At 49.8% G+C, this 24,776-nt stretch overlaps 12 protein-coding genes across 12 annotated transcripts; 5 read left to right on the forward strand and 7 right to left on the reverse strand.

Annotated features, from left to right (window-relative positions):
* Window positions 1-613: 613 nt before the first annotated feature.
* On the forward strand, window positions 614-2,118 carry EI90DRAFT_2999781 (UBC-like protein; the record flags this gene model as incomplete). The annotated part of the gene is made up of 8 exons (XM_039056299.1): window positions 614-640; window positions 713-794; window positions 850-863; window positions 934-1,026; window positions 1,091-1,165; window positions 1,228-1,256; window positions 1,311-1,455; window positions 1,509-2,118. The coding sequence occupies 8 exons, from the start codon at window positions 614-616 to the stop codon at window positions 1,836-1,838; spliced, it is 795 nt and encodes a 264-aa protein (XP_038912572.1). The 3' UTR covers window positions 1,839-2,118.
* Window positions 2,119-2,125: 7 nt separating this feature from the next.
* EI90DRAFT_3128406 (uncharacterized protein) lies at window positions 2,126-2,976 on the reverse strand (the record flags this gene model as incomplete). The annotated part of the gene is made up of 3 exons (XM_039064091.1): window positions 2,126-2,618; window positions 2,673-2,781; window positions 2,850-2,976. The coding sequence occupies 3 exons, from the start codon at window positions 2,974-2,976 to the stop codon at window positions 2,126-2,128; spliced, it is 729 nt and encodes a 242-aa protein (XP_038912573.1).
* An 834-nt stretch (window positions 2,977-3,810) lies between these two features.
* On the reverse strand, window positions 3,811-5,048 carry EI90DRAFT_2031057 (Oxo-4-hydroxy-4-carboxy-5-ureidoimidazoline decarboxylase). Its single transcript, XM_039052456.1, has 2 exons — window positions 4,162-5,048; window positions 3,811-4,024 (listed from the first exon to the last, which is right to left on the reverse strand). The coding sequence occupies exon 1, from the start codon at window positions 4,842-4,844 to the stop codon at window positions 4,245-4,247; it is 600 nt and encodes a 199-aa protein (XP_038912574.1). The 5' UTR covers window positions 4,845-5,048; the 3' UTR covers window positions 3,811-4,024; window positions 4,162-4,244.
* Window positions 5,049-5,083: 35 nt separating this feature from the next.
* On the forward strand, window positions 5,084-6,790 carry EI90DRAFT_2976290 (uncharacterized protein; the record flags this gene model as incomplete). The annotated part of the gene is made up of 5 exons (XM_039055877.1): window positions 5,084-5,246; window positions 5,304-5,498; window positions 5,551-5,773; window positions 5,835-5,884; window positions 5,942-6,790. The coding sequence occupies 5 exons, from the start codon at window positions 5,084-5,086 to the stop codon at window positions 6,325-6,327; spliced, it is 1,017 nt and encodes a 338-aa protein (XP_038912575.1). The 3' UTR covers window positions 6,328-6,790.
* On the reverse strand, window positions 6,667-9,890 carry EI90DRAFT_3146653 (uncharacterized protein; the record flags this gene model as incomplete). The annotated part of the gene is made up of 7 exons (XM_039065439.1): window positions 6,667-7,165; window positions 7,196-7,434; window positions 7,491-7,771; window positions 7,828-8,169; window positions 8,218-8,734; window positions 8,789-9,679; window positions 9,732-9,890. 7 exons carry the CDS (start codon window positions 9,888-9,890, stop codon window positions 6,667-6,669), a joined length of 2,928 nt encoding a protein of 975 aa, XP_038912576.1.
* Window positions 9,891-10,225: 335 nt separating this feature from the next.
* On the forward strand, window positions 10,226-11,584 carry EI90DRAFT_3072098 (uncharacterized protein). Its single transcript, XM_039061351.1, has 3 exons — window positions 10,226-10,439; window positions 10,492-10,548; window positions 10,608-11,584. Exons 1-3 carry the CDS (start codon window positions 10,403-10,405, stop codon window positions 11,348-11,350), a joined length of 837 nt encoding a protein of 278 aa, XP_038912577.1. The 5' UTR covers window positions 10,226-10,402; the 3' UTR covers window positions 11,351-11,584.
* EI90DRAFT_3156878 (Sec20-domain-containing protein) lies at window positions 11,325-12,870 on the reverse strand. Its single transcript, XM_039066077.1, has 5 exons — window positions 12,671-12,870; window positions 12,510-12,601; window positions 12,329-12,460; window positions 12,163-12,272; window positions 11,325-12,113 (listed from the first exon to the last, which is right to left on the reverse strand). Exons 1-5 carry the CDS (start codon window positions 12,857-12,859, stop codon window positions 11,560-11,562), a joined length of 1,077 nt encoding a protein of 358 aa, XP_038912578.1. The 5' UTR covers window positions 12,860-12,870; the 3' UTR covers window positions 11,325-11,559.
* On the forward strand, window positions 12,671-15,057 carry EI90DRAFT_3291648 (uncharacterized protein). The gene is made up of 10 exons (XM_039067290.1): window positions 12,671-13,190; window positions 13,247-13,309; window positions 13,385-13,488; window positions 13,542-13,624; window positions 13,673-13,705; window positions 13,769-13,946; window positions 14,008-14,060; window positions 14,114-14,258; window positions 14,314-14,324; window positions 14,380-15,057. The coding sequence occupies exons 1-10, from the start codon at window positions 13,119-13,121 to the stop codon at window positions 14,769-14,771; spliced, it is 1,134 nt and encodes a 377-aa protein (XP_038912579.1). The 5' UTR covers window positions 12,671-13,118; the 3' UTR covers window positions 14,772-15,057.
* Window positions 15,058-15,206: 149 nt separating this feature from the next.
* EI90DRAFT_2030800 (uncharacterized protein) lies at window positions 15,207-16,341 on the reverse strand. Its single transcript, XM_039052455.1, has 5 exons — window positions 16,172-16,341; window positions 15,933-16,122; window positions 15,621-15,884; window positions 15,476-15,562; window positions 15,207-15,426 (listed from the first exon to the last, which is right to left on the reverse strand). The coding sequence occupies exons 1-5, from the start codon at window positions 16,210-16,212 to the stop codon at window positions 15,244-15,246; spliced, it is 765 nt and encodes a 254-aa protein (XP_038912580.1). The 5' UTR covers window positions 16,213-16,341; the 3' UTR covers window positions 15,207-15,243.
* Window positions 16,342-16,690: 349 nt separating this feature from the next.
* EI90DRAFT_2031296 (uncharacterized protein) lies at window positions 16,691-17,897 on the reverse strand. The gene is made up of 5 exons (XM_039052458.1): window positions 17,881-17,897; window positions 17,337-17,828; window positions 17,147-17,272; window positions 16,915-17,094; window positions 16,691-16,862 (listed from the first exon to the last, which is right to left on the reverse strand). Exons 2-5 carry the CDS (start codon window positions 17,490-17,492, stop codon window positions 16,734-16,736), a joined length of 591 nt encoding a protein of 196 aa, XP_038912581.1. The 5' UTR covers window positions 17,493-17,828; window positions 17,881-17,897; the 3' UTR covers window positions 16,691-16,733.
* Window positions 17,304-18,549, reverse strand: EI90DRAFT_2031274 (uncharacterized protein). Its single transcript, XM_039052457.1, has 4 exons — window positions 18,208-18,549; window positions 17,974-18,149; window positions 17,881-17,923; window positions 17,304-17,828 (listed from the first exon to the last, which is right to left on the reverse strand). Exons 1-4 carry the CDS (start codon window positions 18,341-18,343, stop codon window positions 17,602-17,604), a joined length of 582 nt encoding a protein of 193 aa, XP_038912582.1. The 5' UTR covers window positions 18,344-18,549; the 3' UTR covers window positions 17,304-17,601.
* A 3,024-nt stretch (window positions 18,550-21,573) lies between these two features.
* EI90DRAFT_3072114 (uncharacterized protein) lies at window positions 21,574-24,278 on the forward strand. The gene is made up of 13 exons (XM_039061352.1): window positions 21,574-21,750; window positions 21,777-21,897; window positions 21,960-22,147; window positions 22,305-22,415; window positions 22,445-22,461; window positions 22,523-22,711; window positions 22,775-22,886; window positions 22,936-23,116; window positions 23,149-23,352; window positions 23,405-23,491; window positions 23,549-23,618; window positions 23,648-23,755; window positions 23,815-24,278. The coding sequence occupies exons 1-13, from the start codon at window positions 21,701-21,703 to the stop codon at window positions 24,090-24,092; spliced, it is 1,716 nt and encodes a 571-aa protein (XP_038912583.1). The 5' UTR covers window positions 21,574-21,700; the 3' UTR covers window positions 24,093-24,278.
* The last annotated feature ends 498 nt before the right edge of the window (window positions 24,279-24,776 follow it).

The following is a 24,776-nucleotide window of genomic DNA, read 5'->3' on the forward strand; positions in this document are numbered from 1 at the left end:
TCTGTGGGTGCCCTGCTCAAGGAACGATGAGACAGATCTGGCTAATGTGAATGGTGAGTGGCTCGGTCATTGTTATTTCCTCCGTTCCAATGTATACGCCCATAGACCGCCTTAACTGCCGACTCATGCCGATTATTTGTCCGAGTTGTATGTATGCATACATAGTTTATCTGCATCGTTGGGCTATCAAATCGGTTCTTTAACTCATCACACACTGCATTGAATACCTTCGCCGATGGGTGACCTTCGGCTTCAATTTTTGTTAAGGTAATTAACGTAACCCATCCAGTGTCGGAGACAGCTGGCAATTAGAATTAAAGAGAAAATGATAGAAGGCTGAGGGACATCTTTTTCAGTATAGTTGGGCTTGTGGGCCAGCTGTGATACATCCTTCCACAGCGCAAGACAAATGTAAGCTGATTGACTGACTCGCGTCGGAAGGTTGAGTCAAGATGCCGGCTAAATGCGGTGACATCTGGGGGTCGCATAATTGCATCCGGAATCGAACAGTAGGCTTAATCTATCACGACCCCACTTTCACTGCCTTCGCAATCTTGCCTCACGCATTCCTGCCTCAAGCCTCACTAACTCGTGCATTCGCCGTGAAACATATATGGCTTCCAAGGCGGCCAGCAAACGTGTAAGACTTGCTTCCACATACTGAAATATGTCTCAAACACAGGACCGGTGCTGACGGTCTCCACCGCTCCAGTTGTCTAAGGAGTATGTTGCCATGCAGACGTCCCCTCCACCCTTCGTCTGGGCCGCTCCGGAGGAAAAGAACATTCTAACCTGTAAGTGTCTATCTAAGATATATTGCTGGCTTCATAAGCTGAGTTCATACTCTAGGGCACTATCTCATCGTAAGTCTGCGCCACAGGCCGCTTGTGTGAACCAGGCCACCAACTCTTTCTTTGTTTTCGCAATTTATAGCGTGGGCCACCGGACTCCCCGTACGCTGGTGGAGAATATCATGGTGTGCTCCTGTTTCCATCCGAATACCCGTTTAAGCCTCCAGGAATCAAGGTTCAGCGGACCATTTGAGCTTAGGGCCTTGGGCACAATTTTGACGACCTTCCTTTCCCCGTAGATGTTCACTCCTTCGGGGCGCTTCCAACCTAACAAGAAAATATGTTTTTCCATGTCAGATTTCCACCCAGGCTCTGTTCGTGATCCCTTCTCTGCTCATCACAAGCGTCACGGCTCACTCCGTCTTCTCTATGACAGTGGAACCCAGCATGGAGTGTCGCAACAATGTAAGAAACAACATTATGTATCTCGGGACCATCTAATCTTCAGACATCGATTAGATTGACTGGACTGCTGAGCTTCATGTTGTCCGACGAAATGACCACCGGTTCTGTTACATCTGAAGACAAAGACAAACGCATATTAGCCGCCAGAAGCCATGAGTGGAACCGCAAGCAGCGTGGCTTTGTGGAGATGTTTCCTGACGTAGGTTGCCGTGTTCACCCCAGTTGGGAAGTCACTGTCATGTCGCCCCTTAGTATGCAAACGAGGAGATGAAAGACCTCCCGAACATGGGTGAACGTGATCGTGGCGATTTTCCAGGGAAATCGCAAACACCGACTGTAGTACAGTCCCCCCTCCCGAGAACGCCGTTGCCCCAGATGCGAACTGCTTCGCCTTCCCCGGTCCCTCAACCTCCAGCAAGTGATGATGTCCCTAAATCTTCCGCTTCGGTGATTAAAGGAAACGCACCGGATCAGCCGCCTCTCGGATGGGCAGCCTCATGGAAGGACGCAGCGTGGAATCGATGGAGATGGGGAATTCTGATCGCTCTTGCAGTTGTAGTCTCGAGACTATCATCTATCTGATGACCGTTGGTTCTCGGCATATCCTTTTGGCTCAGCTCTTAAAATTATCCTATAACACTCCAACTCTCTTTCAGTCCCTTATTGCACAAAGTATTCTCTATACCATTCTTGCTCCTTAACGGGATTAGTCTGCCTCTTTGAGGTTTTCTGGAAACCTCATCCTTAATGCTGTACGTACGACGCGATGTACAACCCTCCCAGCTTGGGCTTCTGTCTGCATAAAGGTGTAATTGCATGATATGTAGTTGTGGAATATGAGGTGATTGATGACTTGAATTCTAAAAATCTCATGGTGTCCCGCTCCATAAGCGTGCAAGCGCTTCTTCTACGCCTCCGGTTAGTGGTTCGACGCCACTCCAGATGTCCTCACTGACTTCATCCAATGTCCGTCCCGCATCTATATGGATCCATCGTAATGTCTTTGCTCCACTCTCGCTCTCTTGATGGAACTCAGATTCGATTCGTCTGAATACTGATCTAACACGCCGCTGCACATCTTCCTTCTCATATCTTTCCTCGCCATAGCCTCCTCGTGATTTTTGCACTTCAGGGGAGACGTCAAGAAAAAGTACAAGGTCTGGGGACGGCAGATTTGTATCTGGTGCTCGGCACCATTCATAGGTGAGTGTTCGGGGTGTCTCAGCCGGGGTGGACACGTCTCCGGGACTGGGAGTTGATAGGGGGGGAAGAGCTTTAGCAGCCGAGAAAGCAATTCCCGAAAATGCATATCGATCACAGACGATAGTTATTCCCGACTTAAGTTCTTGAATCATGTTTTCACTGATTCAATTCGAATAAGACTGTGAAGTGAATAGAACGAGCCCTTTAACTTACGCCGCTTCCCAGCGATTGGCAGAAAAAAGCAGATGGATAGCGCGGTCGTCCACTTCCGATTGAGAGCGTAAATACGAGTCGATCATCTTTCCTGTCGATGTGGTCCTATCTACAAGCAAAGAGTAAAGGATATCGTCGTCCTAATGCAGAGGCGAAGCAATGAGACCTAGTGCACACCGGGAAACTTGTAGAGGTTGACGCTAATTCCGCATTTTACGAGCCGATCGTGCAGAAGCGTCGTTTGCGTCGTTTTCCCGGACCGATCAAGTCCCTCGATAACAATAAACGCACCCCTTTTTGCCATGGTGACTGGAAATCTAGTTGGTCTATCCGTGAGGATTACCTGCACTGCAGTCACTACTGCTCCTCTAGTATCTGCAATTCGGAAAAGACCGATTGGGCACCCTCCTTCTTTCCACTACCTTGCTCGCCTTCATCACCGTCCCCTTGCCTCATCCTTTCCATCCATTCCCTTTTCGTCCTCCTGTGCTCCCCTAGCATCATCCAACACTTCACATGGCGCCAGTTGTCGAAATCCCACGTTGTTCCGTCCACGTTGCCTCAGTCCTCTCGCGTCCCGATGTCTGCCCATATAAGCTTCATGCCCTTCCCCGTCGTGTATTTGATCGTTTCCACCACTGGAAACAACAGAATTGTCAATGCTTCCAACCCCGCCACTTGTCCCTGTCGAAATCATTCCAGTTTGATCAACATGCAACTAGGTGAATACCTCATTGCACGGGTGCCCCACTATTGCATCCTTCTTCACGCGGATCTACCCATATTTGAATCCTTCTCCTCGCACCCCGTTCGGTCTGTCCATGTCCGTGTCGATATTCGTTGTCACGATGACTTTGCAGCCCCACCGCCAGTCCCATGACAGGTGTGAGCTTTCCCTGTCACTTCACCCGCGCTGAGTATCCCTTGTCATCACGTACCGCGCTAATCGCCGTTTTTCTTTTGTCGTCAATGGTCACTGCTGAGAACGATACAACTTTCCTCCACTCGCTTTGCACTGTTGGCGTAATGCTACTTCGTTCCACTTCATTCGCACTACATGGCGACTTGTGACGGCTGCAGGTCTTGACATCAGCGATCCCCGCAACATGCTGAAGTGTCTTCCTTCAGATTATCCATGTCGACAATAGCGCAGCAGTTCCGTCCATCCCTCGTTTTGAATGCGCATCTGCTGCTGCTGCACGACGACTGTCCTGAATTCAGGATGCGTGTATATCAATGCCTTTCTTGTATTTTATAAATCTTGTAACGAATAATTTTTATCTTGGTTCCTTGCTTGTGATACGAAATTCAGTTGGTTGGCAGTGCATGTTGGCGCGAGCGACGCGAGCACTCTAGTGGGTGAAATATCAGTGATTTGAGGCTCAACATGCGTGATTCAACAGCGACGATACATAAGAATATGGGTGCGCGCGGTTTGGAAATTACGGACGCGACGAATTACAGATCGAGACTGGGCTGATATACATACATTGTGCATCCAAACGTATACACCGTGTTTGACTCCATCTATCTTCGATTTTTCTCCTTCCACTGATTCGATCGATTTGGACGTCAGATGACGCCCAATGCATCCAGCCTCGCCTTGGCGATGAGAATGGTAGCATGAACTGAACGGTTCAGCTCAGTCAACCACTCCTTACTTCCCTCATTCCACACGACAGTGGATTCTTGTGTGACATCATCGAGGTCCCCTGTAATTCCTAGGAGCTTCTTCATTTCTGGGACAATCTCTGCCCTCGAACGACCATTGACAAACGTAACGTAGCGCAAACGAGGATAGGACCATTCATAAATAACGTTCAGCCTTTCCAACTGCTTGAGGACTTCAGGAGGGGTCTTCTTTGATGCTTGTTCGGCCGCACTCAGTGCAGAAAGGTTTGAAACTTCTCCAATTCGTGGATGACCGCGAATGAACTCGGATCGATCGCGCGGGTGGAGCTTTTCAATATGACTCGCAGAAAGATCAATCAGATCTTGATAAGACTTTGGATGTTGGGTGAAGGCTGGGTCGGACAACTGCGTGGCAATTGCAGGGCCAACATGAGTGATGAGGATATTCGTAGGCTCGAAAAGGATGGACAGAATGTCAGCGATGTGTCCTTCAAGCTGAGGGCCAGTAATAAGATCCTCCCATTGAGCCAGCGCAGCCATAGAGGGAATGACGATTTCGTAAGTGCAGCTTTTCGGCGTTTCTGGGAAATATTGAAATGCGTTCGAACGTTTGCATCCGCATCGCTGGCGTCGATCCAACGACTGTCACTGCCTCTTGTGACAGAACACGTCTCGTCAACATATTAACCCCCACCCTTCTCGGGCTCCTGTAAACGAATCCCTGGTCTTGCAGTTAGGAGCCGGTTTCGAATCTCGCGTCTCACGGCGGTCGACCACTCATGTCGTCACTGTATGAACCGGTCTGCCGTTACTTTAACACCTCCAGGGGGTGCTTTAGAGGCGATTCCTGCCGTTATGCTCATATCAGTCCCCGGGAACCCTCAAACACGTCCTCGTCAGTGAATCCTTCCGGCACTCCGCTGTGTAGATTCTTCGCCGCTGGTGCGTAATGACTGTCGCATATGCGCGGAACTTGTCATCTGCTGAACGCAACGTCAGGGAATTGCATAAGAGGGACTTCATGCTTTTACAAACACGAATCTCCGGCTGGTTCTGGCAGTCGGGCCGCTCCATCCAATGCGGCGAGCAAGGATTCTGAAAGCGCGCCATCTACGGCTTCGAAGCGTGTGGCTGAGGTCGAGCATCCATGTATTATTTGTTATGAAGAGAAGCCTGCACAGTATGGGCTGCTACGTGAGCATCCTTGCCTCGATGTGTGACCCGAGTCTAATAATCAGCTGTTTAGCGGGTTGCAGCCATCCATTCTGCATGGAATGCATTCGATCGTGGCGGGCGGTCTCTGACAAAGATCTACAAACCATTTCATCTGGCGTTATAAAGACTTGTCCAGTGTGCCGTACTCCGTCATCATTCGTGGTCCCTTCCGACAAGTTCTATCCTGATAACAATCCAATGAAGAAGATCACCATTGACCAATACAAGAAGAGACTCTCCAAGATCCCATGCAAGTGCGTCAATGCTGCTTCCAAACCCTTAGCCACCCTTCATTTACGCTTCCGGCACACAAAGGCACATAGCCAAGAGCTTATCTCTGATGCGGGAGCCCTTCTGCCCCTTTGGTACGTACCCACACTCCTCACATTGTTGTTGCCTGCACGACACGGGGCCTCAAATAGGTCGCGACTGCTTCTTTCAGCATCTCGATGCCAATGGAGAGGAGATTACATTCGAGCATGGTGCTGAGAAAATGCAAGCCGCCCAAGAAAGGCGCCTCACGCGGATGATGCGCGAGGCGAACTACGTTCGGTTCCAAGATGCACTTGACTCATTTGCTGACGATTTGCTGAGCACAAACTTCGAGACGCTCATGTCAAGAATCGGAGATGGTGAACTTGATTACGGAGACGAGTACGACGATGACGATGAGGAGGATGACTGGGAAGATGGAGAGAATGATGACTGGGAGGAGGAGGATAACGCAATGTTTCGAAGGCTCCTGGATGAGCAGCAGCAATATTTACTGAGCGAGCGCTTTGCCGAGTTGGCAAGTGTTATCTATTGAGCCGAACGGTTCTGTTCACAACGTCCTTACTTCGATTGATCCTACTTGTAGGTAATAGACACCGCTGAGGATGACCAGAGCCCTTCGGGCGATACGGGGCCAGTTTATTTCGTCCCTGCATCGACCCTCCCGCACCGAAGGCGATAAGGCGACACGTGGACTTCAGTGGTTTGGGTTATGTTGAGTATCATAGTAATCCACATGTATATTTACATATCTATGATGTCGGAGTTTATTCCGAGGTGCCTAAAGCGCGACTGTTGAGACTCTAGGAAAAATCAATGATTGCAGGCAATAAATTGACTAGGTACACTCCGTCTCCAACGCTTCCAAACAAGATCAGTAGTCTGGTGGTTCTTCTCCAGGCTCAAACAACCCTGTCGGAGGACTCGGTTCGACCGGATGTGGGAACACTGGTTGTCTCTCCTGTACTTGCTCTCGTTCTCTTCTTTGCTCCTCCAACCTCCTCTCCACCATCGCCTGCGCACGCTGATGCGCTGTACCCCCCACTGCCGGAACCCCAGCTGCTTCTGCATTTTGGCGAGCAATTCGTCTCCGTTCTGCCTCCGCTCGAGCGACATATCGCCCGCGAACATAGATCAAACACGAAATCATGACGCATATGAGCACCAGAAACATCGTTTCCCAAAACTCTTCCGCTGCATCCTCGTGTCGTCGAGGCCGAGGGTCACCGGTAGCAAGAAAATCTCCAGAAAAGAAATCTCCTCTCTCAAAGGCTTCCTCTTCAGCGCGTGCACGCTCGATGTCGGCTTCTTTTTTATCCTTCGCCCATTGAACTGGGTCATCCGCCTCCAGCGATTCTCGATTGTTGTTCCCGCTGTTTTCATCCACACCTTTCCTATCAGACTTTGGGATTCTGCGTCCTCGCCAGCGCTTGGCAAACTCCTCTCGAGCTTTCCCAAGATACCAATGATCATCCTCGGTGTTGTCCTTTCCCCACAATATTAGTCCCTTATCGCGACCGCCTGCGAGAGTATGCCAAAGGCTTCGAGTGTAGAGTTTAACAACCGAAAGAACGACTGGAAGATAGGCCTCGGAATTCGTTTCCAATGCCATATCATAATAACGTTTTGCGAGGTGAAAATCCTATGAGGCAACGATTGTCAGTGCAATCTTCTGCATGCAGGAGTAAGTGGATATACTTGGTTAACGCCTTTCCCGTTCTCATACATCCATCCCAAATTCCACATGGCTAATGCGCTTCGTTGAGTTTCAACAGCACTGAGATAATATCCAGCAGCCTTCTCCCATCGCAATTCCTCGGACTCGTCGTTTACTCCCAAGCCGTGGTAATAGTAGTCACCGACCTTGACTAGGGCATCGACGTCATGCTGGGCAGCCGAACGCGTCCACTGGACGAGCGCCAGGCGAGCAGTGTTATTTTCCGGTTTCCGGGAGTTGGGTAGCTGGAGGAAGCTCTTATCTGAAAATGTAGGGCACATCAGTGTGGAAACCACCCGACCATGTTCAGGAACATACGCTGATCCAGCACGTAAGCAAGGTTACTTTGCCCAACCTCGAATCCTTGCTCCGCCGCCATCCACCATCTCAGTCTAGCAGCCTCCTTATCCGCATCTCCCCCCCTCAGCCAGAGTGACTCTGCTTCGCTCATCAGTGTGTTCTTCCAGGAACCCCGCTCAGCAACCAGTTTGAAGAACGAAACCGCGACCCCGCACGACCCTGCGCGGAGGGAAGGTATCGAGTTCCGATCCTGTGCGCGTTTGGCGTGTATAGATGCGATATAGTAGAACGCCTCAAAAGGAGATCCATGTCTGATGGCTGCTTCAAAGTACTTCAGGGCCAACGGAAGCTCACGATGATCTGAAAATCCATCAGATTACGAAAACATGAGGGAAAAGTGAAACTAACTGTAATGGAATTTCCCAAGATTGACTTGGGCTTCAGCAAGATCCTGACTTGCGGCGGCGAAAAAACACTCATTGGCAACCTTTTCATCGATTTTCCTGTTAACAAGCCCGTCTCTCCATATAATGCCCAGGCCATTATGGCACTCTTTGTCGCCAAACTCTGCACCCCTTTCAAACCACATCTTGGCTGACTGTGGGTCATATTTGACGCCTTCGCCACGAAGATACATGCGCCCTAGGTAAGCAGCCGCTATGGAAGCTGAAACAAGTGTGTGGTCATCGAGATTCTCCTTCTTCCGTAGATGGGCATCCTTTTTGTTGCTACCCTTCACGGGTGGCAACCAAACTTGTCTTGCCACCTGCAAGAAGTAATGCCTGGCGCGGGCGAAATCACGAGAAAGGGCACCAACGCCCTCGGTACCAGATGCAATACCTCCTGGAGCCTGGTAGATCCCGCCTTGGTAGTATATTCGACCAAGGTGAAGGGCATATTCGGGCTCCTCACGATCTGCGTGGAACTCCATGGAAACGACGTTAGCACGACAATTGGCACCGAAAGTGATGAGGCAAACCTGATAAAATTCCAGAAGATCTTCCCATGTCTCACCGGTACCTTTAGACTTTGAAGCTTTTATGGCAGGCCGGTGCACATTGGGCCCTGTCGAAGCGACACTTGCGCCCGGGCCGTAGACACCCCCCTGCAGATCGGAAATACGCGTAAATGTACGAGGCAGAGTCCGCCCGCCGGCAGGGCCTGACAGGAAATGTGCCATTGCGGATTCTGCAGCAGCTTCATACCATTCTAATGCAACCATACAATCCTCCTTAATACCTATGCCAGCCCAATTGCGGTATCCGAGCGCCATTTCCGCGTCTTCATTTCCACCATGCGCTGCAAATGTGTAATAGAGAAGGGCTTTCGCTTGATCCACTGGGACAACGTTTTCGTAGCCGGTAGAGTAGAAAAATGCTACATACGCTTGTGAAGCTGCATTCCCGGTAGCATGAGAGTGTTTCAGAAAAGCATGGAATGCTCGAGATGCATTGGCAGGGAGTGGTGATGGAGGGAAGAGGGATATTCTGCCAAGTGTGAAGACCGCATCCATGTTTCCCAGATCCGCAGAATGTTGTAACAAATCAATGACCTTCAACACTTTTCCACTGGCAACACCCTTAGACGAAGAGCGAAATATGCCCCACTTGGAATTTTGGTTTTGGTCAACACCCTCAAACTTTCCAGAAAGCCATCTGGGAATCCAGTTATGAGATTTGAGTTTGTAAATTATCCGTATAGCTGATGCGATTGGGCCTTGTGGATTAGGGAATATGTAGGAAAGGAAGGATCGCGAGTTCTGATTAGGATTCCATGGAGTATCGGGTTTCGAAGGGGGTGAGAGGGAGTGCAAAGTTTGCATGGCTTCTTTGTAAGCGCTAGATGCTTCCAGAGATTTGTCATAGTATACCTGTAACGCAATAATTAGGCATGAAAAGATGAGAATAGCAAAGGTGTCTTACAGGTGATTCTTCAGCTAAAACGGCCTCGCCATCTGTATGGTCATTAGATTGGTCGTGGGGATCTGAAGCGGCACGCGCGAACGCTGCACTGGCAATAACACAGAATCCCAGAAAGGCTAATTTGTATCCACATATCCGTCTCCTCGACGTCTCGCCCATTGCTCGCGGGCTGGGTGTCGACGTTGACCCACGTGGTGTGGGATACGTGTCAAATAGTGCCCGAGTTTGATGCACGTCAGTGTGTCACGTCACGTCCACAAAGTCACACGACCCCGATCTCATTGAAGGATCACACCCAGGAAGTCGATCCAATGCCGCCGAAATCTAAGTGGGCAAACTCGAGAATGAGAGCGACTAAGAATGCCCAAAATGCAGAAGAAGATATAGCCCTTGTCTCCTCCGTCAGCCGCAGTGGTGGTTTAGAGAAGGGGGGGGATGCGTGAGTCAAAAACTGTCACCTGAGGCACATTTCCCGTGTTGTTTATCGGGTGGCTGGAAGCTTAACAGGACACCACACTCAAGAAAAGTATAAGAAATACATAGATCAGCAGGTATTGTATCCAAGTACCCACCTGTTACACTCATATCTATGCTTGTCGCATACGTTTCAGATCGAAAAATATGATGCATTACACAAATTCCGAGAACCAGCGGCTCCTCCAAGTCAAGCGATGAAAGAGGCTCGACATAGCATATTAATTCTCTATAGTGGGTCATTCAATGGCATTCCCATTTAGCGGAGAATTCATTTGGAGGGCAGGGAAATTAAGGGAAGGCATCATGTCGTCTAAACGTGTTGACGCATTTGCCACCCAAGGTGAATAGGCTGCTTGGTTCCGCTTACTCAACGACTAAGTCCCCTCGCAAGCGCATTAGTGTGTGAAGAATCAACTCTTATCTGCATCATATTTGGGGAGAACCTTCAGGCTTCGCATTTGCTTGCGCAACTTGTGAACACCGTCTACTCGCAGCCCATCTCATCCCCTAAGGCCTCCAAGGCAAAGGAGAGTGGGGGGACGGTCGCCAAAACACAATATCAGGACAGCATCATTGCGTTATACCTGCTAGACTTGCTAGTTTCCAATTTCTCTGCGCAAGGACCGTTCATATCCATGATCAAGGATTCCCTTTTGAAAACATGCACGGGTGGACAGCTGCTTCTGTATTTCGAGACTCTCTCATTACGCATTCGTCGGTTCGAGTATGTTCAAGTGCATCAGCTACTTCAGCCATCGCGCCTACCCATAAAATTCGATGATCCGCGGACCATAGATCGGAAGAAACACGGCACAGCTCTAGATCCCTATTTCCCATACATTTGCCAGCTTGCTTTGTCAAAGTCTATTGTTGGTCTCAGAAACACATTGCGAGAACATTCATGGAGCGTCCTCCGACATTCATATCGCGACTTCTCCCTTCTGGCTTCTTCCTCAGGGAACGGAGACGTTACCGACTCGACAGGCGAGGTTTTGCGCTCAACTGAAGAATGGTTGTCTAGGCGACTGTTTCTTACCGGTGATGTGCACGAATGGTTCAGTGCACGACCAAACAACGAGGTGATTTGCGAGAACGTCGGAACCAATATCGCCAAATGGAAGCTTGCACAGGCCCGCAAATGATATTTCGCTACTAATTCGTGCATTGCTACACACGAAACTTTGCCTCATCGATGGAGCTTCGTGCTGCGAGGCTCCAACGTGCTGGCCCTCTAGTTTCAGTAACTTTGTGCATGACGGCAGCGTAGCATCGCATTTCGACCTGTACATGTGTGCCAAAGAGGAAGTAAAGTGTATCATGTATCTCCGCCTCGGACAATCCGCACAACTTATTATAGTTCATGGTGTACTTCTCTACTGATCGGGGAGTCCGAACTTGTAAGTGCTCGCGTAGTGGTACGATCCAGGCCACTGAAACCCAAAGGGCCACCATGCGCCTCCCAGGGTTCCCCTGTTAATGTGCCTATGATATCAGTAGGCGATGGTTCTGCGAGGGCTGAAAGTGTCTCAGGAGGCATCGGAAGTGTGGAAAAGGCAGTGGTAGCAGCAGCACACACTGTGATAATGGATGCTGAGGTGTCGGAAGAGACTAATGGGAGTACCGAGGTTGCTGCGCCATTGAAGGGAATAGGAGACGATCCACCAGCACGTGGTAATGGCACATACTTCACCCACCAGAAGGCGAGCCAGAGGCCTTTGTCAATAATGCGTTTCTTGATGATGTAGGCAACAACTAAGAGAAAGAAGGCGAGAGATGATAGTATCAGAAGGCGGTCCAGCCAATCAGCCTCTTCCAGAGCAGTGACAAGGGTTTTTGATGTGTTCAAGAGTGTTGAAAATGATGAATACAAATCAGAGGTTACGGTCATGGTTTGAGTGGAGTCCTCTGTGAATCGGTTTAGCATGTATGGCGAAGATATACCGGCTATGCGCACCAAGCATTTGGGTAGAAAGGACCGATCGCTCAAGCTCCTGCTGCATTAAAACTGTAGTACGTCGCAGTGCCTGGGTAACCGCAGCACTAGCATTCATCAATGCATCTCCCCTACAGGCGCTTCAGTTCAGCACAGGACCAAACAGAAAGCCGTGGAGTGGGCATACGACTGATCATTCTCCTTACTAACTGCAGACGCTACTGGAGACGACCTAAAGAGTTCGTCTCGCTGCGAGCGAGCCTGAGAATCGATAGCACGTTTTGACGCCAGCAAAGCGGCACGGAATTGCTTTTTCAGCCTGTTCATAGTGAGATAAATAATTCCTTGGATATTTAGAAATATCTTACTGTTCGACCTGAGCCACTAATTCGTCAAGCTGTGAGTAAATATCTTTACGTCGTTCATCGCTTCGAATGTCGTCTACGAATGTCTCTAATATCTTGAGCATGGTGGAGTTTGATCAACACATGCGCAGTCATCACAACTTAAGCTCGAAGCTATCAGCTACCTCTAGCTCTCGACGAAAAGACTCAATGTCCTCTCGCAATTCAGCGGCGTACTGTTGGTGCACCGCAACAGATCCAGTGTGATTGAACAGTCGTGGGACCTGATACGACAGCGCATCTTGGATGCGCGTGTGCAACTTGCCCAGTTTGACCAAAGTTTCATCATGCAGTGGATCTGAGATGGGTGGCATCGTGATGACACTGAACACGGATCGCTCCGTCGCGCCTATCGTAAATCAACTTGGAATTCGGAGCGGTACATCGCGACCGCATTCTCATCCCCAATTGCGCCTAAACGGCCTGCTTAATCGAGGGGGCACCGCATTTTAGAGAAGCCTGTGCAACGAGTGCTAGGCGCATGTTCCACGTTTAATCAGCGTTTGCTCCTTGACAAAGATACATCTTAACTGGAGTCATCTATCCCTCGCGCAAGACTTCACCCTTCTCAACATGTCTGGGTCTAACCAGGATACTCCACCCTACGACTTTTCGGGCAAATTTTCGGTCCGGATTGGGCTCTTTGTATGTTATGTTCGGCGCCTCCCACTTCAGCTCACAGAAGGGGTTCATCAATGAAGGTCATCTTCGAGACAGCATGTATATCGTTCCTAACGAGTTCCTGGCTCCTCTTCAGCACCGCAGTAGGCATTAAAATTGTTGGGGTACTGCGCGTGTCATACTCATGTGCAATAATCTATTCTACCCACTGAGAACAGTCACGCATCATTCGCTCGTACCGCCAGTATGGCGGGGTGCTCCCAGACAAGTCATACATACAACCTACCAGTGTGCTTTTTCTCTACTTGTTATTTGCAAATGCGTAAGTTGTCGACTTTGACGCTCATCTTATGTCTTGGCTTAAGATCGGAATAGTTGTCAAGCGTTAGGATCGGCCCTCAGTCTACGATGGTCCATTGAGGGCAGAGTACATCCCGGCGCATACTGCACGACACAAGGTGGGCATCTCCCTGCCTGTCGGAAACCCTCTTACCTTTCCCCGTTAGGTATTCTCACTCAAATGGGAGACACAGGATCAGGTTCGTTTGCTTGGTTGACCGTAACTACAATGCCTTAGTCCTGTATGCCATCCTTTTATTCAGCGCTCATTACCAGCATCATCGCCATGGTAATGATCATCTACACCCTTTCGCCACCCAGATCCCATACAAAGAGGGAGCGGAATCTGAGTTATGCTGTCGGGCTGGCAATAATCGTCTTCCTCGCTTTACTTATCAGCATCCCATCAGCAATGATTCCAAATTACTATGGTAGCAACGAGTATGTACTCTTATTGGCTATTCGTGTTGGACACCAGTGGACCAATCGTACTTCCTTTCAGTCTTTGGTGCTGGATCAGCGGCGAAAAGCCTGTGACGCGTCGGTTACGGATTGGTGGGCACATCAGCAGGTATATCATAGAGGCACTTGATGACAATATCCCTCAGGAGCCGAAACTGCATGGATATGGTTTGGACTAGGGATATGTACGACATGCTGTTTATGTGCTGTTTTAAATCGCGCCAAAACCGCAAAGGTCGAGCCTATGGATAGTCCGCTCGATAGTCAACGCCCAAATAGCGCGACTTTTACGTATGTTTCAGCTTATCCATCAAGCGACAATTCCAACCTCATTTTGATCCCCTAGATTCCCCGCAGGTACCTAGCAATTTACTAGCGTAGCGCCTTATTCGCTGATGATTGAATATCCTAGCATATGCTATCCTCGTACTTCCTACAGTTGTAGTTCGCGCCATTGATCATTTCCCTATTGCTTCGCACCATCCCACAGCGGTGCGACATGGGTGGGCGATCCTCGCTCAATGGGTCCTCGCCTCATCGGGAGCTACAAATGTCTTGTTATGGCTGACTTTCGGGCGTCAGTTTGGACTGACACCGACCTCCGCGTTATCACACAATGCTACATTCGCTTCCAAATCGAGGCTGCAGCCCACGTCTACAAGATACACGGACATGACGCTCGATATTGGCCAGAGATTGCAAGAATTGATACCTCAAGGACCCCAACTCGATGGACTGGACTCCAACTCCGCTGAATGGGACCCATACAATCATCCCGAGAGGATTCAGCCAACTGCCATTTGATCTTATTGTATGCCCTGGTAACGTCGGGGTGTTCGAGCCTATGTACATATTTATTACGGGATGTACAAGTGAAGTGTCCATATTCATTCATTCCGTGGTACCCAAAAAAGAGAACATAGGTGTACAAGGAATAGTTACGAGAAACCCGCTGCTGTTCGGGTTCTCTTGCGATATTCCTCCTCCTCTCCCTGTGCTACCTTCTCACTGAGGGTGGGATAAGCATCGCGGTTCTCCCAAGCTAGTCGTAATTGATCCAAGACCCATGCCCGATTGGCAGGGTGTGGCGCTACCGCTGATGCAGCGCTGGTTGGAGCCTGCACGCAATCCCGGAGATGGCGAAACAGTGTATGGCACCTGCCCCAATGAACTAGTCCAGTCGAGGACTTCACAGCTCGAAAGCAAGGAATGAGACCATATACTCGGCCGTCTAGATCAACGACAAGCATTATTGATGTGTCGCCCTATCTCAGAGTCAGTTGCACCTACTTAGTGGGTACAATCGATGAGGAAGTCTGGGGTTCAAAGATTGCATCAGCCTGGCGATCCTGTCGTCAGCATCCCCTGCCAGGCGCTTCGTCCATTTCAATGCACTGATGGCTTTTAGGCCGAATAAAATATCTTCCATTGACGCCAAGTTCCCGTTTTCTCTACAATTCTGGAAAGAGATTACGATGCGGCTGGGTCTTCTGAGCACATTGGCTTACCTCAGCGATGTCGAGGATCATTTTGAAGGAGTTAGCTCTCTGGGTGATGTCCCCCTGTAAGCATGAACCGATAACCCATTTCGCTAGCTTCAGCAATAACGTGTCAGATATAAGCTTCAAGAAAAAATTGGCTACTTCGACTAACATTATCGGACATGGGAGAGAAAGGTCGATTAGAGTGTAACCCAGGCCCACGTTTCCACAACAACCATTTTGTAATCCGGGGAATGTTAAGTCGAGCGCGATGTTCCTCCTCCATTGCCTCCAATACACGCGCAATTTCGATTAAGTCATGTCTTTTCATCTTCAGTAGGGATCCATGAGAAAGGGTCCGTGAGGCGGTGCGATTGAAAAACCCTTTTCTGCTACCGCTTGGGGGCGGTACTCCACTCCCGAAGTTGAACAGGCTCTGGGGAGCATTTTAGCATCTAAGCGTGGCAGATTTTTTTGAACTCACGCTTCCATCGAGTTGATCATCGTTCGGATGTAATGGCTCGCTCAACTTCCGGAACATAAAGGCGACATCCTCGTTCACTCGCAGGCCGAGGTCCACGGCTTGTTGGTTGTACAGAAAGTTCTGCAGCTCGGAACCCAGGATGGGATCCCAAAACTCGCCAGATACCCACTGACGCATGACGTGCAGGATTCTATTGTGGCTTCAACTACGGTTCTCCGAGTGCATCCGGAGTGCCTTACCGTCTTCGAACTTCCATACCAACATCGTGACCCGGAGGCATTCGCTCATAAATCCTCTTGAGCTCTCCCAGCAAATCAGGACTGGTGGTGAATGCCGGATATGTGGCTAGTAAAACTTCAACGTCAAGCGGGTCTGTAGAAAGTTTAGGTTGACGAGAGAATGAAATACTCTGGCAATACTGACCCCGGCTTTGTAGGATGCGTGAAACCAGGGAAAGGAGGTCCTCTGCATCTGAGGCACTCTGTGGGTGGAGATTAGTTCCCAACATTTCGCGCGCCGTCTTAGAGGATACTCACACTGACGATCGATGGGGCATAGGAAGGTAGATCTGCGGGGAATTGGTCCTCAGAAGACAAGCCGACACTCCCTCCCGATGAAATTGAAAATCCTCGTCGTAGGTCTGTCTCGGTGAGTGGTGAGCTACCTTCTTCAGCAATAGTTTCATTCCAAGGGTTTCTTCTAACAAACTCGGAACCTTGGCCAGGAAAAGCCCGGGATCGAGATGACCCTTCAGCCTAGATGCGTACCGATGTCAGTATTCCTTACAAACAGGTTAGGAGGCTATACAGTCACCCGTTCCGGTAAATTCCAATAATCTCTTCCCTGCTCTGGACCATGGAGTGACGCAGGTTGAGTGCTGGCAGTGCTTGTGTATGTACTGCGCCGGGACAGTTGTGGACTAACGGAATACTGGTGGAGGTTGATGGGTGCGCGAAATGACCACATGACAGTAACAGTTTACCTCGGAGGGCGGTCCATTTAGTTCATGAGAAAGGTCTTCACTAACTGTATACGATGGGGGAGGGGTGTTGCCAGTGTGGAATCCTAATGCTGAAGGCAGAGCTTGGGCGCGATCGGGTAGTGACGGTGGTGTATGGCTGGGACCCCTTAGGGCGCCATCAGCACTCCTGGGATCCGGTTCCTGTTGGAGGACGTGTAAGCCGCATCAACGTTTTGAATGGCTCAAATCTCACTGGTGCTGTGGGGTTACTTCGGCGGGGGCGTCCTCGCTGTGAAGGTACATCTTGTACAATAGTAATGCTGGGGCGAATTGTTGTTTCAGATAGTGTGATGGGGGGCGGAAGTATACCGCTATCCGTCTAGCAAACAGGCAATAATTCAATGTTCTCCCTTTTTTTTTCCCGTGTCAATAAAGGCACTCACTCGTTGATGCGACATCGGATGGTGGCCGGGGTGAGCATTTGATGGCTGAGTAGCTGTGCCCGGAATCTCAGGAAGATTTGAAGAAGCCGGGCTTTCGTGGACGACATCTGTCACCGGGTTCGGGTAATGGGTGGGTTCTGGGGCATGCGTCTGCATGTAGGGGGTTCCAGCGTTGGCAGTGAAGTGCCGGATCTAAGAGTAAAAACCGCATGATGCATGATGTGTAAGGCAATAACACGAAAAGTCAGATCATTCGAAAAGAACACTAAACTTGACGTCGGCGGGAGCGGTTTTCCAGCCATGTCCTGTCATCGGTGAGGGGGGTGATATCGACCACGCTTGCAATATTCCATTTCTCCACGAATAGGCTTAGCACTCTCTGAGTTGACTCTTCAGTGTTTCTTCCCAGGACTTTGACAGCGGACTTGATCCAATCACGACTTGGCTGTATAGTCCAATCGTTCCCAAATACTTGGAGTGAACCGATGGCGACTTTTCCACGAAATCAGCACGTTATGATGGTAGGGAACCGGTTGGAGCTCACCAGCCGCAAACCACCAACAGTTATGAGACCCGAGCCGATAATCCTGAAAATCTTTTCAATAAAATATAGAAAGGCAAAGTGACGACTTCATACAGGAGATACTATGTGAATAATGTGAAGGAGTTCCGCCACGTGTATCACTTGCAGGCTGTCAAATGCCAACTCCATGATCGCTACATCGTTCTCTCCTTTGAGTCGGGAGCGCTCAAAGGAAAATTTGATCGTATCCATGGCAGGGGCTGGCATCACTGACAATCGAAGTGGCCCGCCTATCCCACTTAAGACTAAGCGCTACAAAACGTGCACCACACGAGGCCAACGAAGTACCTTCGATGGATCCCGGATTTCGCTCACATCGCGCCCATATCCGATTTCCAAAGCGGACTTGGTCACTCCTTGTTCGTATGCACAAGACCAAATAATCATGACTAACACTCTTGGAAATGTGACGGTGTTGGAACATAAGTTATTCTCGGTGTCAATATAGATAAGCACGAACCCCACGTCTGTGGTAGCAAGTAACATCCGTAACATCGGCATAAAGCAATGGTTGCAAACCAGATTCAGGCAACTTCACTTCCTCATAGAATTGCACCACAGGCCAAGGGAGAGGATACTCGGCATCGGCAACCGTAAAGAATGAGTTCGCATTCAGGACTGCCGTTCTGCTCATCATACGGGTGGGCGTCGGCACAATGCTCGAAGGCATAGGAGTTGTATAAGAAGCATAAAGTGCCGCTGCTCGCGACTGCATAGTACGGGTGCGATGGCGATGGCGCGCCTAAGCTTAGGAGCAACAAGCGTTCTCTCGTAGTGCAGCCCTCGGGACAGGGGCGTTGACCGCCGTGCGTTTTAGCGATTTCCAGGAAGACCAATCACGAGCTCCTGGTTGGGCGGCTGAGGGTCGGACAAATAAGCTCCCAATCGAGCTCTGACCACTTTGGCATGGCTGAATTATCTGCATCCGACATAAAAATCAAATGAGCACCAGAATCAAGCTCGGTGAACGATGTGACTGTGGCACCAATAATATTGGCGTATGATACATGCATATATAGGCGGTTTATGCCTCAAACTGGTCACAATATCTGAGAAACACGCCGACGGCTCCCAGCAAACACAATATATTCAGGTTTCATACCTCGTTCGCAGAAATAAAGGCGCGATCTTGACAACATGCACTCAATGACGCCAAGCTGGCACTCCAGCGACGGAAGGAAGCGCTCGTTTTGACCGAGCGCAGCGCACCACCGCCTTGCTGTGAATCCGCCAGACTGATTTTGCGTGTTGTTCCCCCTGTTACCCTGGGTATGGTCTAGGAGGTCTGGAGTAGATATTCGCGTCTGTGGAAGGAGAACGAGGACGGAATGTCCCATTTGTGCCCACCTAGTGCGATGAACCAGTTCCGTTACCGGGTCGGAACCAATGCACCCTAGCGCGCATTCTCGCAAACACTGGCACGATGCTCCCCAGGACAACCATGACACCAACAATTCCTTGGAACGTCATCGGAAATAGCGGGGAGGTCGGTGACCCACCTTCTTACTCTATGCCGCATGGGCCAAGTCAGGACCACTGACCATCGCTATGTAGCATCTGCCCACACCTGCGCGGCTCGCTCGCACACCAGGTGGATTCGCGTCCATTTATGTAACCCGCCGCCGGCCACGAAAAGTTATTGCGTGCGGGAGACATTGCCCAAAAAGCAAACAAGACACCAAGGGGAAGGGGGTTAGAGTTGGCTCGGCCGCCGGTATTCGTAGGGGCCCGTTCCCACTAGTTAAAGGGTTAGCGTATTGAAGAGTAGTACGGTAGGGGTTGTACCTGGCCCAAACCGCTTGGGGCGATGATTGGACGACAAGGAGGCAACGTACTGGAATCACATCTAAAGATACAACCCGAAATGAAAACTGCGTTGAATGCCATGTCGATAGCTGGGTCAGACCCGCTGAATTATTCGTTGGTGGCTATATATTCTTTGCAATGGGGATTCGTGGACTAGAAATAAAAGCGAACACTGCCCAGCATGACTCCCCAAAGACTCGTGGCTCGGAGTACAGAGGCGTAACTCGACCCGTGCCGTGGAAAACGTCAGTGCAAGTTCTGGGCAGTGCAACAAGAGTACTGCCGCGCAGACTAATAATACAAATGCACAAATAGGGTTGCGTGCCCCGATGGCATCCGAACAGCAGAACCGTAAGAATAACCAGCTGGCAGCCCATAGCACAGTACCGGTGGAAGAGAAACAGCTGGTAACTCGGATCATGGAAACACAGCCAAACCAAACAGCACGAGCTATCGAATCTTTCCATCCAAGCCCCTTGTGTCACACATGCTGCCAAAAGAGAGGGGGCAGCTGCCCAAATACAAATGTCCGAGCTGTGCCTGAGAATATGAAAGAAACTAAGGCTTGCGCAATGCCGTGCACCGCTACTGCATATCTTGTTTTTTAGTCATGACCCGCAAGGGGGCATTTGCGTGTCTTCTCCGTGTGCCGTATATATATGACCCCTTACCCCTCCGTCCAGTGGGTCATCACTGTTCATTCAAAAGATGTGAAATATCGATCAATGCATCGCACGCCGCATTTCACTGGAGAAGGACAAGCAGTCCCACGACCCCAAACGCTCAAGTTTCGCCGCAAGGTGCGATATGTACAGCGGAAACCTCTAGATTGAAGACTTGGAACAATCGGATGTGGCATCGATGATCATCAATCTTCAAGCGTAAAAACGATTCATGAATGAGCCAGCATTTCTCTTCTGCGAGGCGGAACAGCTCGCGAGGAACCCCGAAGCACAGATAAGAAGGCAGAGCCTGAATGAGAGATCATCACGACGTTCACACACAAAGGCGGTAAGGGCTGACATGACGGACTCCGTTTATTACGCCATCACTACAATCGTAGTCGGCCCTCCCAATGTGCAATCAAGTGTTCGGCACAAATGGTGATGCAGATGGGAGAGAAGATGAAAATTATGAATCAGTGGACAAAATATTTGATGTGAAGTCCCTGAGTGATGGTTGGAGCAAAAAGTCAAGGACAAGCTCCAAACGAGATGTGATGATAGATGAAGCCAAGTACTAATAACTAGGGCACCTAAATGGAGACATAGACGAAAGCCACAACGGCAAGAAGTGCCACAGAACTTCAGGCGCTGGGAATTGTTAAGATGCCGGAAAAATACCGGAGGAAAACACACAAGCGGTTTGTCTAACACAGCGGCCGCATATATCTGCGGAATGACTACCTGCACAGCAGTGTCACTCTCCATCTAGTCCAAAATACAAGGAAGATTAATCGCGGCGAAATACTGAGTACAGTACTCGAGGCAGCGCGCGTATCATCCGACGGTGAAGTAAGAATACCTGCTCACAAACACAAAACAATGAGGGGGAGGAAGCCCACCCGACATCAGCTGGCCATGCGCAATGAAAAGAAAAAAAGGAAAAAAAAAAAGAAGTTTCCGTGATTGTTAGCGCGTTAGGAAAACAGTCAAGTTGAAGGAGAGACCAAGTTCCCACGATTCAACGGGAAACGATTTGTGGGGTTGGACTCGCGCCCATCCTCGATCAACAAGTGGGTCAAGCACGCACGACCCCCTGATCGGTGTTAAGGCAGTGGAACGGGTAACACTGCGGAGATTTAACGCGCGTCTGTACAGCGCAACACTTGACTCACTTGACTCCCGAAATGGAAAAACGTAAATGTTAATTGCAATTAGTCCCCAATGATAAAAACTGGCCCAGTCTGCAGGGCCGCACCGCCGCACTCTCTCGTACACACCTCGACCAATAAGATTTTGACGACCTCAGTTCCATGACCTATGACCATATGACCGTATCCGAAGGAGTTGAGCCCGCAATCTCGTCCACAACCTTGTTGCCTTTGCAAGCGCCGATGAACCCGTAGCATGGCCCCTAAAGCTCTTCTGCGACTGCATCACCAACGATCGCGCCGACCTTCAAAAATTCCTGTCTTCAGACGTACTTCTAGTCCGACTCTGCAGAGCTCAGGTGTGTGTCCTTGCGCGGTCTGTGATGTTTCTCGTGTTGACGGGTCCCTAATCCCTAAAAAGACCCACGAATATATTGTTATGCTCATGGGCACTGCCGGTCTAGAGTACCTAGGCGGGAAAAACGTATGGATTCGATGCGAACGACGTCCAACCCTCATACGCCTTGCATCACTCCCGTTTCAGGACCCTCGCGCCTCCGACACCTTGACGGTATCGTTCCACGAAGCCAAACTTTCCCGGATCAACACGTTCGATCCATCGTCACTCGAGGGTTGAAACTTGGCAACGTCGTCGACCTTTGGCGTATAATTGAGCGAGAGTCGCCGTTATACCGCCTGTTCTCTCTGAACTGTTGGTGGTTTGCGTCAGTCATTTGGCAAAACCTTGCACAGTTGTTCCCGGGAGAGCCCCAATAATCACCCATCAGAATCTATTGAAGAGGGTGATTAAATTTGTGGGACCAGATACCGAACGCCAGACAGAGGCCGTCACTCGCATGTTTATCGCGAAGACAGGGTTTTATTGGACCCAACAACACCGCAGAGCCCAACTCATTCAGAAAGTGAGATTATTTATTCCATCTGGTCGAATACTCAAGTGACACCATTGTGCGGCCCCTCTAGGGCGGTTTCTTCGTTTCCGACCCACACCTTCACGGTCCGTGTCACTGGAGTCATCCCAAACTTCCGACCCTCCAACCCTGCCATCATTTATGTTCGAGTCCCCCCTAGAGGAATGTTTTCAAATAGGAGATATACCCGAGTCACCTAAACACTGGCATTCCCATCTGTCTCTTGCATTGGAATCATCTGGTAGGAATGAATGATAAGAGTCATCTTTTGGCAAAAAATCGCTCATTTCACAAACAACCACAGACCTTGAGACCAAGATCGTGTTCTTGGTCACATACAGAGCTTTTGCACATGGCATAGCTGTGTTGGACGCCCTCAAGATCGCCTCGCGTTCCAACGCTCACTCTCTACTGCCGTGAGTCCTTCCAAATGTTATGTCGTCCGTTTCTCAACCTTCCCTTTAGGGCTATCCAGATAGCTAAGCTCTGGTCAATGGATGCTTTCAAGGACCGTCATGTTGAAGCCTCCGTCAGACAGTGGGTGGTCTGCAATACTTCAGCCTTGGCTGCCGCAGATGCCCGGCACATGCCTGCAGAACTAGTATTCCTGAACTATCCTACCCTTGGGCCCCCACGTCAAAGGGATGTACAATATACACAACCTCTTCCATTCTTGAGGACAGGAAAATCGCGGACAAGTTGCGTTCTCGAAGGCGCAGCGTCATGCGGAAGGTTATTGCAGCGTTGCGTCAACGGGAGATGGACATGAGGGAAAGGCTTCTTCCCCTAACTATCATGGAGTGGCTTGAGTGGGTGTATTCACCCCGCGCAAGGGAATGGTCTCGTCAACCCGGGCCTCAGCTCTTCAATACGTCCGAAGAGGTATAGCCAAACTCCCATTTCCTGTGTTCAAGCGTTGATGATTCTGTATTAGATATATTACTGGGTCCTGAACACCATCCTCTGCAATGATTTCGAGAAGCGGAAAGAATGGTATAGATGTTTCTTGAAACTAGCGGATGTACGTTACGATGTGGCTTTGTTGTTGTTGGCTCTTCCCTGACGATCATCGCTCTAGCGCTGTCAACGGGATGGGAATTATGCTTGTATGTGCGCAATCATGCAAGCCCTGAATTCCGACCATATTCGTGGCTGAAGCATACGCGAAATGAATCAGTGAAAGACGCAGAAGGGAAGTTCCGAGTCCTCTTCCAGGAGTCTCTCGGGCGTATTGAGGAATCGAAGAAGAGATTCGACATTGCGGGCCCATGCCTTTACCCACTCGGTAAGCAGTCCCCATCTCGTTTCCCTGTCCCCCCTCATCTTTACACCTTGAGTTATTAGATGCCCTCCGTGATAATTTACGCGACTCATTCGTAGCTGCATCATCAGATGAGGATGGGAGCGTAAAGTGGTCGGCATGTCGCAATTTATTCACAAAGCTTATCCGGATCAACGCCACGGGAGCGGCAACACGATCATCGCCGGATCTGAGCGAGTTCCTTGACAAGCAAATCGAGGAGGGTTCAAGAAATCGAGCTTCAATCGCCGAACGAGCGGCAAGACTGACGAACAACGATGAAGCCCAGTGTCGCGCATGGCAGAGCGCTTTCATGTATTGATTATTTATTCTGTCTTTGCTCTGTGGGTTTTTTTTTTCGGACAGGTCCCTTTGTCTTTTTGGGCTGCTGAATCTTTACCAACTACACACTCGTGATAGTACCTTGTATTTTAGCACCACCTCATCCACGATACCGATAACTCGCACGTTTTTTTTTTTTTTTGGTTTTCCATGTTCAACCTGGGTGATTATTTGTTCGATTGTTCGTTTTCGCTGTTGTTGTTTGACGTTGTTGTTGTGATCATTTTAGGGACGTGGGTGCTTTTGCAGGTGGCATACATGTACACTGTACTAGTGATGATGAATCAAAGAGAGGTGAAATTGCCTGCCATGGCGTGGTGGCGATGTTGTGCGGAAGTTGTATACACGTTAAAACTCAAAATTGGTGCTTAGTACCTGCATTCACTTGGCCGCTATGACGTTGGTTGAACATGAAAGTATGCTGAGGGTTGTTATGATGTGACGGGGGTTCCTAGGATAAAGATAACCCAACGTCTCCATACCTCAGTGCGTTCAAGTTTTGTCATGAAGCTCATTCGCAGCTTTCCCGCATTCAGCACAGACACCCCGAGGCGACGACGCGTGGCCCCCCTATTTCATATCTCCACTCATTTATTCTTTGTGGGGACAGATGCCGGATCCGGCGCGGACGTGCAGCTCCGGAATGGGCGTCTCTCGTTATGAT

This window comes from Cantharellus anzutake (assembly GCF_015039405.1).
Source record: "Cantharellus anzutake strain C23 chromosome Unknown EI90scaffold_49, whole genome shotgun sequence".
Lineage (NCBI taxonomy): Eukaryota > Fungi > Basidiomycota > Agaricomycetes > Cantharellales > Hydnaceae > Cantharellus > Cantharellus anzutake.